This window comes from Balaenoptera acutorostrata, chromosome 2 (genome assembly GCF_949987535.1).
Source record: "Balaenoptera acutorostrata chromosome 2, mBalAcu1.1, whole genome shotgun sequence".
NCBI classification, from domain to species: domain Eukaryota; kingdom Metazoa; phylum Chordata; class Mammalia; order Artiodactyla; family Balaenopteridae; genus Balaenoptera; species Balaenoptera acutorostrata.
In genome coordinates, this window is record NC_080065.1 from 135,945,816 (window position 1) to 135,958,021 (window position 12,206).

The 12,206-nt window shown below is 50.4% G+C and overlaps 1 protein-coding gene across 1 annotated transcript in view; it reads right to left on the reverse strand.

Annotated features, from left to right (window-relative positions):
• Positions 1-6,349: 6,349 nt before the first annotated feature.
• Positions 6,350-12,206, reverse strand: part of CCDC69 (coiled-coil domain containing 69) — a 37,013-nt gene continuing 31,156 nt past the window's right edge. Inside the window, exons 6-10 of the mRNA XM_007188741.3 lie at positions 10,153-10,226; positions 9,138-9,239; positions 8,533-8,652; positions 7,471-7,568; positions 6,350-6,755 (exon numbers count right to left, since the gene is read on the reverse strand). Of these exons, the coding sequence (XP_007188803.2) occupies positions 6,578-6,755; positions 7,471-7,568; positions 8,533-8,652; positions 9,138-9,239; positions 10,153-10,226 (572 nt within the window). The 3' untranslated portion in view covers positions 6,350-6,577. The remainder of the gene's footprint in view (positions 6,756-7,470; positions 7,569-8,532; positions 8,653-9,137; positions 9,240-10,152; positions 10,227-12,206) is intronic.

Here is a 12,206-nt window from a genome sequence, read left to right on the forward strand (position 1 = left end):
ATCTTCAATCTTTATATTTGCTTTTCTTATTGGGATTTTCCCTTTCCTGCAGAGTCTTACTACTTTTCCATTTAGTGAAGACCCTTCAACATTTCTTTTAAGATAGGTTTAGTATTGATTAATTCTTTTAGTTTTTGCTTGTCTGAGAAATTCTTAGTTTCTCCTTCTATTCTAAATGATAATCTTATTGGGTAGAGTATCCTAGGTTGCAGGGTTTTCCCTTTTAGGACTTTGAATATGTCATGCCACTCCCTTCTGGCTTGCAAAGTTTCTGCAGAGAAAGCAGCTGATAGCCTTATGGAGTTCCTCTGTATATGACTCTTTGTTTTTCCTCTTGCTGCCTTTAGAATTCTCTTTAACTTTTGCTGTTTTGATTATGATATGTCTTGGTGTGGGTCTGTTTGATTTCATCTTGTTTGGGACTCTCTGTTCTTTCTGTACCTGGATATCTGTTTTTTTAGGCTTGGGAAGTTTTCAGGCATAATTTCTTCAATATATTTTTGATCCCCTTCTCTCCCTTCTTCTTCTCTGGAACCCCTGTAATGTGGATGTTAGCACATTTTATATTATCCCGTAGATCTTGCATATTTCTTCCTTCCTTGCTCCCTCCCTCCCTCCCTTCCTTCCTTCCTTTCTCTTTCTTTCTCTCTCCCTCCCCCCTCCCTTTCTCTCTTTCTCTCTTTCCTCCTTCCTTCCTTTCTTTCTCTCTCTCTCTCTCTCTCTCTTTCTTCTCACTTATCTCTCTGCCTGCTGTTCTGATTAGGTGATTTGCATTATTCTGTCTTCCAGATCACTTAGGCGTTCTGTGTCATTTAGTCTGCTATTCATTGCTTTTAGATTGCTTTTAATCTCAGAGACTGAATTACCTATTTTTGATTGGGTCTTTATAGTTTCTAGTTCCTTATTAAAGTGATCTGTGCTTAGATCAATTCTCAACTCAGTTCGCATTTTTATTACCAACTTTTTGAACTCATTGTCTGGTAGTCTGATTTATCTGTTTCATTATTTTTTCAAGCGTTTTCTCTTGCTCTTTAAATTGGGAGTAGTTCCTCTGCCTTTTCATTTTATTTAACTTTCTCTATGAACTTAGGCGAAACAGTTACTTATCGTGGTCTCGAAGTGGTGTTTTTATGTGGGAGCATCCCTATGTAGACTGTGTGTGCCAGTGTCTTCAGTGTGAGGGCTGGATTTGATGTGGACACCAGCCACATCCTTCCTCAGGGTGTGGTAACCACTATCACCTTGAGAAGGGGTGTGATTGGTATTGGAGAAGCCAGAGCCTGCACAGGGTGTGAGGCGGGACTCACTGTCTGCTCAGTGGTGGTCGTAGGCCTGTTGGGTGGGGCCCGCTCCCAAGTTGATGGAGTAGATGACTTGAGGGTCAGGCTCAAGCTGGCTCTGTTGCCTTTTAAGTGTGTTTTCCTCCTCCCTGCACTGGGGCCTTTGCCCCAAAGGAGGGTGACGCTGAAACAAGTGGGGCTCCCGTGCTTACAGGGGTCTGATGCACTGCCTGTGTAGGTGGCTGCTGCTCCGTTCAGACGCAGCCCATGGTCGCGTCGCTCCCCGTTGTGTTCGTCTGTCCCGGATCTAGTGCAGGGCTGTGGTATGGAGTGGGTAGAGCTGGAGCGTTCACTAGGCTGCTACTGGGGATGGTGGCCTTGTGGTGGCGGGAACTGAAGTGGCTGCACAGCCCACAGTCTGGGCTGCTTCTGTGGTGCTGTTTAAGTAAGCGCCAGCAATGGCCACTGCTGCCCCACCTGGACCACACCCCAGGCCCCCAGGGCACCTCTGCATCCCTAGATAGTCTTTTCCCAGGTCCGGGCTTTCCTAGATCCAGTGCCAGGCCGTGGTGTGGAGTGAGTGGGGCCGGGGCGTTCGCTCAGCTCAGGTTGGGGATTGCGGCGAGGCGGTTGCTGCTAGGGCAGACCTCTCCACCCTGTCTGCTGGCAGGCTGGTAGCCCTGTACTCCTCACGGGTGGAGTCCTGGCTTTGCCAGCATTTCTGTCTGTCCCACTGGTTCTCCAAGCAGCCAAGAGGGCTTGTCTCCTCCGTGTAGGACCCCAGGACTGGGACACCCAGTATGTGGCTCAACCTACTCACTCCCCAGGGCGAGTATCCACCCATCTGATCTACCTCTTAGTCCCCTCCCAGGCTCACAGGTGCTGACCCAATTCTCTTCTTCCCATCCTACCCGATTCTGCAGGAATCTTTTTGTAGCCTTGGTTACACAGGAACTCTTCCAGTTTGCAGTTAGTATTCTGAGAGACTTGTTGCACACGTAGATGTATTTTTGATGTGTTTGTGGGAGGGAGGTGAGCTCCATGTCCTCTTGCTCAGCCCTCTTGTTCGGGCTCTGACCCAGACCCTCATTCCAACCATTCTAACAATAATTCAACATATGTGTCCCCATTTCTCTCCCCTTCTCTCCATGGCAGACCCTTCTTTCTCCCCCAAACCCACCATCCAAGCTTCAGCAACATTGGTATGACTGGGAGAGAACTTCAGTGTGATCTGCACAGTTCTGAGTGAGCCAGAGGTGGCTGTGGACTTGAGTTGGGAATATCCAGGGCAGAAGGTAAGAGGAGGCAGTGTGTATGTGGTGGTGGTGTATCGGGGCAGGGGCGTGGGAGTGAAGGCTTGGGATGAGGGCCAGGAGCCAGAGGGGAGACAGGGTTTGACTGGGAATCTGAGCAACCTGCATTCTAGTCCCAACTCTGACACTGCTTCTCTGAGTGACCTTGGGGAAGTCACTTCCTTTTCTGGGCCTCAGTTTCCTCATTTGTCAAGTACTTATCAGCTTATTGTATAAAAATATATAATTTGTTTTAATTTGTCCAACAATTATTGAGCACCCACCACAGAGCAGACACTGAACTAGGTGCTGGGACTACAATGACGAATTAAAGAGAAAGATGGCTCCCCCCTCTTCGCAAGCTTACAGTCTAAATGGGGAGGAAGAAGTGGGAGATGAACAAACACGATCATCTACACAATACTAAGTGCTCCATCGAGGATACAATAAGGCAATGTGAGAGGGTCTACTGAGATAGTGGTCAGGGAGTCTTCTGAGGTGACACTCAAGCTGAGACCAAAGTGGCCCAAATCCCATGAAAATGGGTCTTGAACAAATGCTCACACCCTGTGGCTGGGTGTGTATGTGATAGGAAATGGACCAAATGCATTAGTAACTGTTTCCTGACCATCCCATGTGGGCCCAGACCTTCCCCAGGTGGTGGTGGTGTTCTTTTCTCTCAAAGAACTTAACCCATAACCTCAAACATCCAAAGAAGAACTGTGCTAAAGCAGTAGGCTACCAACAGTGCGGACTTCAAGAATTCTTAAAAGAGCTTCCTGGAGGGACCGGAATTTGAGGTGCAGACTTGAAGGTGAGCCCCCCAGAGGCCTTAGGAAGTAGAGAGAGTGAGGTATCATTCTCCCACTTGTCAAAAGTGGAAACTTGAGACCCAACAAACGGAAAAGAACACCCCGATGGCTGGGAGACACTGGCTTTGCTAGGCCAGCGTTTCCACAGACATGTTCCTTGGAATGGCAGAAAACCAAAAAAATCATACCACCCCCTCCTCCAAAAGAAAAGCGTCCTTAGGAAAACACTGCCTCTTTAAAGCATTTGCCTTGGAGATTCAAAACACACAGGGACACGTGTTAGACTCAGTGGTCTGACTCTCCCCAGTTTTACTTTGCTTGACTATTTACCAAACAATTTTGCCCCCCTCTGCATAGGGAACACCCCTTAACATCCCCACAGAAGCAGAGTGCAATAAAACCCACACCGGAAAGTGCCGAGTTACCTCCTGCTTCTCCTTGAGTCGGGGGGGAGATCCCAGCTTCCCTCCAGGGACTTGAACAGCTTATTTTTCCACAGAGAACCTGGCCTTTCAGGTGCTCTAATACTGAGGTGTGACCTTGGCCAAGTTGCTCCTCCTCTTCCTGAAGGGGTACATTGTGCCTCTTACCTGCCCACTGTGCCCCAGTCAGAGGTGGCACCTGGGGCAGCTGATGCACAGGTTTTTTTGTCCCTGCAGCTGGGTCCACACCCCAATGTCAGTGAGCAGGCCCATGGCGATGTGGACAGGTACGCCAGGAAAGCCAGGTAGGATGCGGGGAACACCCTATATGTGGAAGAGACCTGGGCCGGGGACGCTGGCATTGACACCTGCCAGGCCATGAACCTTCAGGGCCCAGGGACAGCTACCACCCGTGTCCTTGTGTTCACCCGCTCCCTGGCATCCAGGTGTAGAGCAATAGGTAGAAGCAGGGGTAGGTAATCGTATGAACCTTGGTGGTTTTGATGCCAAGGAGGTGCCCCTTGCAGAGCAGAAAGAACCTTCACGTTCACCCCCTACACTCTGCCAGCCCATCACTGCTTTCACCTCTTGTTTCAGCCTCATGGCCTCACTCCAAGCCTCGCCCTATTCTGACAGCCAGCCTTTGAGCCAGCCTTTACGCCAAGCCCAGGCCCCATACCAAGCCTGGGTGAAGCCAGGGCCCGCGGGGCCCCAGTACCTGAGGAGGAGCCCAGAACTGCTGGTGAGTCCCCCCAGGCCCCAGGACTTACTTCTCAAGGATCCCTGCCCCTAGCAGAGGCCTTGAGTAAGGACCCACCTCCGCCCTCTCCCAGAAAAACAGAGGCCAAATCAATGCAGTATCGTGTGTTTTTTACTTTCCATAGCTTGCCTGCCCCAGGGTGAGGGTAGGACCACAGTTCACCTCCTCACAACCACCACGGGCTACATGAGGGAAACCCCACTTCCCACGACCTGCCCCTTCTCCAGCCCTCAACTCTCTCAATTAGAACGATGTTTTCTAAAGTGCATTCTGCAGCCTGAAGTGCTCAGGTTGGGGGAGAAACTTGGTCAAAGATGTTTAGGAGATGCTGGACACTTTGCTTCCTCCTTGGGAGTATGCAGTGCATGTTAGCATATTAAAGGCTCTGAGAAATCCTGCAGTTTGCAGAGCTGTTTAACTGGAGTGAACCTAGAGTTTCCCAAATTACTTGGCTACCCATTCTTTTCTTGGTTGTGACCATTAACGTCCAATGAACTAGCCTATCCTAGTCAGGCTTTGGGAAAAGTTACAGGAAGGAGTATGTGTGTGATTCACTCCAGAGCTGTCCCCAAGGCTCCTGGATAACCTGTTTGCCCAGGGCTGGAGAAACAGAGTCACATCCGAACCCCTAGAACTAGAAATGGCTAAAGCCCAGATCTAGGGCAATGAAGAAGGCAGTCTGGGATGATGGAGGAAACCTCAGTTCCTGTGAGTTGACTTTTCCTACGTGATGGTCCGGGGGGCTGGGGGACCCCAGGCAAGGCCCATTGGCTCCTGTGATCTCAGTTTGCTCTCTGCTAAAGCTGGGTAAGAACCTGCTTTGAGGATCTTTTGCAGATCAAGGAGGGCGGTGTGTATGAAAGCATTTAATTAAAATGCTTATACGGGGCGGGATTGTTACTGTTTCCAGAAGACCAACACTTCCTGAGAAGAATCTTGAATCCACAGACAGTCAGGACTGGACAGGCCTGCCAGGGTTAGTTATTCGAGCCACCCCTTTGCACTGACGGGGAGGCTGAGGGCCAGGATCGTGGGCCTGGGGTCAGGGGTGGTAGAAGGAATTAAGTGGAGAGCAGGAATGAAAGAGAGGACTGGTAAGGGTGGGGGGCAGTCAGAGCAAGGAGGAGAAAGACCAAGTCTCAGACATGACCTCCCAGAGCCTGGGGAGGAAGAAAAAGTACGATAAGGTGAAACCTGGATGCCAGATGAGACCCTAGTCCTGGCTCTGCGGGTCCCACTCCCCACCTTGGTTTCCTCATCGGTACAGGAATGAGGTTCCAGCTTGGCTGTCGAGGGTACTTAGATCCACTAGGTGGCCCCCGTGTCCCGATGGCACTGAGGCTGAGGGACCGGGAGTGCCGGGCAGTGAGCCTTGCCCGGTCCAGGAGGAGCAGCTCTGCCGGTAACCCCTAGACTGACCGGACTCTGGGCCTGGGACCGGTGCCACGCCCGATCCAGAGCCCCCCTCCCAGCCACTCACCCTCCCCAGTTTGATTCACAGCATGTGGCCCCTGTCCTCCCCTGCCCCCCAGCCCCTAGTCTAAACTTCAGACAAGCCTAGAGTGGGACACTAGGGCCGTCTGTTCAGTTCCCCCAACTGGTTCAGAGGCTGAGAAAAGGCCGGGGTGGGAGTGGGGCTTGGGGGGTGGCTGCGGGAAGTGAGCTAGCTTCAAAGCTGACAAGTTACGACCGGGGGTTGTCCCCTCTTGGTCAGATGACCAATGTGGCATGGCTGCCCATGGGGAAAGCCTCAGAACTCCCCGATCTGAACAGACAGAAGGGGAGGGAGGAAAGGGCTCCTCTTGCTTGTCCCCCGCGCCAACTTGAGGGGCCTCCGAAGCCCCGTGGGTGAGTCTACGTGGCCCAAGCCCCCAGGGCTGACCGGGCACACATCCTGGCTCCCCATCTCACCCCCACCCTGGTCCCCTCCTAGGGACAAGAGGCCCCTGCTGTTTTCTCTGCCAAGTCCTCGAGAGAGCGCTGTGACCACAGCATCCCGGCGGTCCAGGCCCTATGTGGCGAGGAAGGAGACCTCAGTGGGGGTGAGAGAGGCCAGCGGGAAGGCGGGGGAGGCGTCGGCCCCGAGGACCCGGTACAGCAGCTCCTCCTTCTCCTGCTGGAGCTGCCGGCGTAACTGCGACTCCTTCTCCAGGGCCTCTCGGGCGAGAAGCAGGTCCTCAGAGAGCTGCCTGTGGACACAGACAGAGCCCGGGGTTGCCGGCGGGGAACCGCCCCTCGGGGTCTCCATCGACCGCAGCGACCAGCCCACTTCTCCAGGAAGCCTGCCCCGGGGGCCCACCGCCCCGTCCCGCCCCGTCTGCCTGTCCGCAAAAGGCAACTCCAGCTGTTGACCAAGGAGCGTGGCCCTCACAGGCAGACAGCTCTGGGTTCAGATCTGCTCCACCACTGAGACGCGTAACTCTGGACAAGGTATTCACTCTTGGTGAATTTGTAAAATGGGAATGATAACGGGACTGGCTCTTAGAGTAATTACGAGGATTAGATGAGATAATGTGTAGTCAGCAAATTACATCTGACACATGATCTTAGTTCTCATTTACTGATCCCTTACAACTGATTCATTCATTCATTTGGCCTCTTGAACCCTAAGCTTCCTGTTCCTCCTTCCTGGATTGGGCTTTCCCATGGAGCCCACTTAGCCAGGATGGAGACAAACAGATATTAATCAGCCCTGTGACTTCTGTTTCCAGGCAGAGCCGGTCCCTTGGGATTTCCCTTTGCTGACCCCCCCCCCCCCCAAGCAAAGAGGAGCCGCATTCCCCAGACAGGCCTGGGGCATGGGGCTCACGTCAATCCATTCCCAGGGCCTCTTGGAGACTCTCCCAACTGGAAGTTCACAAAAAAAAGCGGTGGGGATGGGAGGAGGGGGGTGGGAGCAGCTACCTGGACACAGCCACCTGGTTGCGGCCTCGGGCGTGGAGGTCCTCGTTCTCCTGCTGCAGGGTGGTGATCTTCTCCTCCAACAGCAGGTTTTTTTCTTTCTGTGACAGATAAGAGCGAGCTCAGAAAGCCACCAACCTCACTCGACACAATGTGTGCTGTCACCTCCCTCTTATCTGTGGTCACTGAAAACACTGATTAACTTGAGACCAAATGTCACATTTCGTGAAGCAGTAAGATTACTTGGAACAATACAGCTTGGAACAATACAGCTAAGGCGTGAACACAGGACTGCCAACTTTTCACTTTGCCAGATGAGTATTAAAAAAAGAAGAGAGCCACTACTATTTAAAATCTCCATCAGTTCACAAGAGAAAGAGTATTTTGGTTCTCCAAAAGTCAGAAGTATCTAATGTGCAAAAATGTAAGTGTATCTGTTATGCTATTCCACAGAAATGGTTGAAAAAAATTTATAGGGAAGCTCTGAGATGGTCTGATTTAAAATTTAGGTTGTGCGCCACACAGGAGGACAGGGAACTTCTTCCAGGACAACGTAACATAATCCGTTTGGATTCAACCCTAGGTGGGAACCTAGGCCTCCCCTGCCCCCCTAGAAGGCCTCCCTTCTCCTGGAGACAAAGCCACCTGTGTCCCCAATGCCCACCACTGCCCAGGCCTGTCTTTGCTGACTCTGGCTTTCCATATCTGTCTGACTTTTTTTTTTTTTTTTTCAGCCTTGACTTCTTCCTCAGCCCCTGCCCGACCTGTGACATCTGCCAGCCCCTCCTGATTATCCAGGCTACCTGCCCAGTGTCACCCAAGTGACAGCAACATGAGCCGTCAAGAAAAGTATAGGACCCGGATGACAAGGAGGCACTGTTGGACCCAGACCAGCCTCAGCGGCTCAAGGGCCAGCACAGGTGGCAGGTCACAGCTGGTATGGACCAGGCTGGGCCCTCCTCAGAGTACCTTCCCTGGGCACACTTGACAGAGGAAATGCCCAGAAAGCAGAAGCATGAGCTGCCCCCCCCCACCATCCCCCACCAGCCGCTGCCAGCCACGGACCACTGTCTCCATGAGGATCAGCCGCTTGTCTAGCTCATGGATTCGCTCGTTCTTCATCTCGATGACAAAGTGTAAGCTCTCCAGCTCCTGCTCCCAGAACTGGCTGGGGCTCCCATACTCCTAGACAGGAACACAGAGTGATCTCAGCAGACCATCCGGCAGAGGGGGCAGCAGGGCACAGGCTACCTCCCTCCTACCCACTCTGCCCCCAACTCTGACTTTCACAAGTCACCTCCCTCTCTTGGCCCATGGAAAGTGCTTAATGTGCTTGATCTTACTCTATTCAGTAGTGCATGTTGCGCTCACACCATCACAGATGAGGAAACCGTGGTTCACAGAGGTCAAGTCGCTTGTGCTAAGTGGCAGGTTTGCTCTTTGCACCTAGTTCTGAATCCAGAGCCTGAGCACTTGACCATCCCATATGCCTCTCTCTGAACTTTACCTTCCCCCTCAGTGACATGGGGACACTGTTTCTTCCAGACCCTTGTGGAGGTAAGAGTGTCAGGTCTGAGCTCTGTCCTTGAAGAGGGAGTGGGCTTTCCTGTTGCCCAGACCTGGACCTCCCTGGAGATTGAAGGAGAAGCTGCGGGTGAACTGCTGCCTACCTGGATGTGCTTCTTGTAGTCTTGGCTCAGGATGGACTCCTCTACCCTCTTCATCTTCGCCTGGAAGGCCTCCCGCTGTGCGGTCAGTCTGTCAGTGGTCTCCTGGAGAAGGGCGTGGGATGGAAATGATGAAACCCTGGCCCATAAGGCTGGAGGTGGACTTCTCCACCCCACAGGGAGGGGTCAGTATTGGGTTCTTCAGTCTGTTGTTGCTCCACCCAACAATGCAGGCTCTAGCTACTTCAACCACTGCTCGAAACACACAGCCCCACCTCTCCATACCCTTGGGGACGATGTCAGGGTATTCAAGGCCGGTGGTAGTCTGGCGTTCAAAATACATGCAAACCAGGCTCAGTGTCCTTGCCCTTTCTCTTCTCTCACTGCTCCCTCTACACGCCTTCCCCTGCAGCCAACATCACATCACTCTTCCAGCTGCCAGGTGCATTTCTGTCTCCATACTGCTCCCCTGCCAAGGATTTCTTCCACCCGAACCTTGGCCATTGCCTTTAGGATAGTGCACCCCCTTACTATGGCTCACAGACTCCCACCGTTTGGTCCTTGCCTCCCTCTCTGGCCTCAGCTATCTCCCACTTATACTCTATACCCAGTCATCTTGGACTTGTTTCAGTTCCACAGGTACTCTATATTTTTTCCCTTTCCTCCATGCCTTTAAACACTTTTTTTTTTTTTTCCTACCTAAGGCACTCTTCCTACCCTTCTTCATCTGAAAATTTCTAACCCACCCTCAGATTCCAGCTTAGATCTCACTCCCTCTAGGAAACCCCTGACCAGCCAGACTGGGTCGGACACCTCCTTTCCTGCTTCCACGGGTCCCTGTGCTTCCACCCATCGCTCTAATCACACTGTGGCACCAGGCCCATGAAGTCTCCAAGATGCTCCCAACGGTCCTTGAAAAACAAACAGGCCAACCCTTATCTCAGACCAAGTCCTCCTGAGCTAATATAATAGTGCGGTGGCCACATCACAGAGACTGACACGGCCCAGCCCGTCTCACCTGCAGGGCCGCCTTGGCCTCCTGGAAGGAGTGCGTAAGGGCTTCTTTATCCTGCTCATGGGAGGCCTGGAGGACTGGAGGGAAAGGAGACCACTGTGAGCTCAGATCCCTGACACTTCACCCTAAAGCTGTCCGGCAGGCCCCATGAGCTTCAGAGAGCCCAGGTGACCCCCTGGGATCATGGGGGCCAGGAGTCTGAGAATGCTTTTATTCCTTCTCCTATCTCATGGGCTTGGGGCTGTACCAGAACTATAGTAGACATTTAATAGAAGCTCATGGAAGGGGAAACAAATGAGATCCTGGGAAGAATTGTGAACCCTACCAGATTGTGGGTGCCACCCACACCTGGCTGAGGGGAAGATCCAAAGATCTGCGGCAGGCTGTTAATCTCAGGCCACAGCATGCTGTGGAAAATGCACAGGGCCAATGTTCTGTAAGTTGGGTTAGCCAAATCACAAAATCATTGACTCATTAGTTGTCAAACTATGGCACAAAACTACAGTAAGTACATTAGATTTGGGGCCAGGAAATCTACCTGGTCCTAATTCTGCTTCCTTAAAACTGAGAAACCTGGAGGAGATCACTTGAAATACCTAAAGTTCCTGTTGACTCAATTGTGAAATGGGTCAAAATAAGCCTGGCCTAGTTGTCTCTAAGGGGTGAGAAAAGGACATGCAAGGGCTCTCCAGGCTGGGCAGTGCTGTGCAGAGCTGGACTTATCACTCTCCAAATTCACAGAGTTTATTTTTCATCCTGCCTCCTCTACAAAGTTCCTTTTGGAAAATTCCAACCTTGTCTTGGCTGAAAGAAGATAAGAGGGAAATGACTAGTCACTGGGTGGGATGGGAAATAGGACAGACAACAGGAAAGTGTAGTACAGCCAAAGGCCCAGGTATATAAGGGGCCTGTGTCACAGTGGGCAGTGACACAAGGAAAAGAATGTTCAGTAACATAAATGTGGTAGAGCTGTCAAAAATTGATAAGATCAGCTATATAAAAACCACAGGCTTAATTTTTATAAATTATGGGCTTAATTCATTGGCCTATCAAGACAGGTTTGTTTCCAGGTAAGATGGAGGAGGCATACTCCACGCAGTCTACTGAATTTAGCTATAAAACCAGGACAGAATGAATGGAACAACTATTTTCAGACTCTGAAAAGTAAATGGTAGCAGGCAGACTGGGCAAGAAGATCAGAATTCAAAGTACCACTCCACCAGTACATTTAATTTAAACAAGACCCAGAATCTGATGTATTCAAACATCCAAAATATCCAGAATGCAATACAGAATTGCTCAGCATACAAATCCAAAATTCCTCAGCTTGCACTTCTAAATACTCAGCATCCAAAAAGTGGGAAAATCTCAATTCTCCTGAGAAAAGACATTCAACAGATGCCAACAGTGAGGTGCCACAGATGTTGGAATTATTAAGGGACTTTAAGGAAGCCACTATACAGATGCTCTGAAATAAGGGTGAACACTCTTCAAAAGAATGGAAAACTAGAAAGTGTAACCAAACATTAAAACTAGGAGGGAATTTTAGAACAACAAAATGAAGTAAAAAACTCACTTGGTGGGCTCAATAGAAGAAGAGAGATGACATAAAAAAGAGCTAGTGAACTTTTGAAGATCAATGGAAATTACCCAATCTGAAAGAAAGTGAAAAAATATTGGAAAAAAATGGACAGAGCCTCAGGGACCCAAAAGAAAGATAATTCCAGATATCTGACATTTGAGTCAAAGACTCAGAAAGGATGCAGCGCAGAAAAACTGTAGGAAGGAATGGTTGAATGCTTCCCAAATTTGGCAAAACATAATCCTACAGATTCAAGATGCTCACTGAACATCAAAGTAAACCCAACGAAATCCACACTCAGACGTATCATTTTTAAAAACTAATAATCAGCCATAAAAAGAAACGAAATTGAGTTATTTGTAGCAAGGTGGATGGACCTAGAGACTGTCATACAGAGTGAAGTAAGTCAAAAAGAGAAAAACAAATACCGATGCTAACACATATATATGGACTCTAAAAAAAAAAAAAAAAAAGG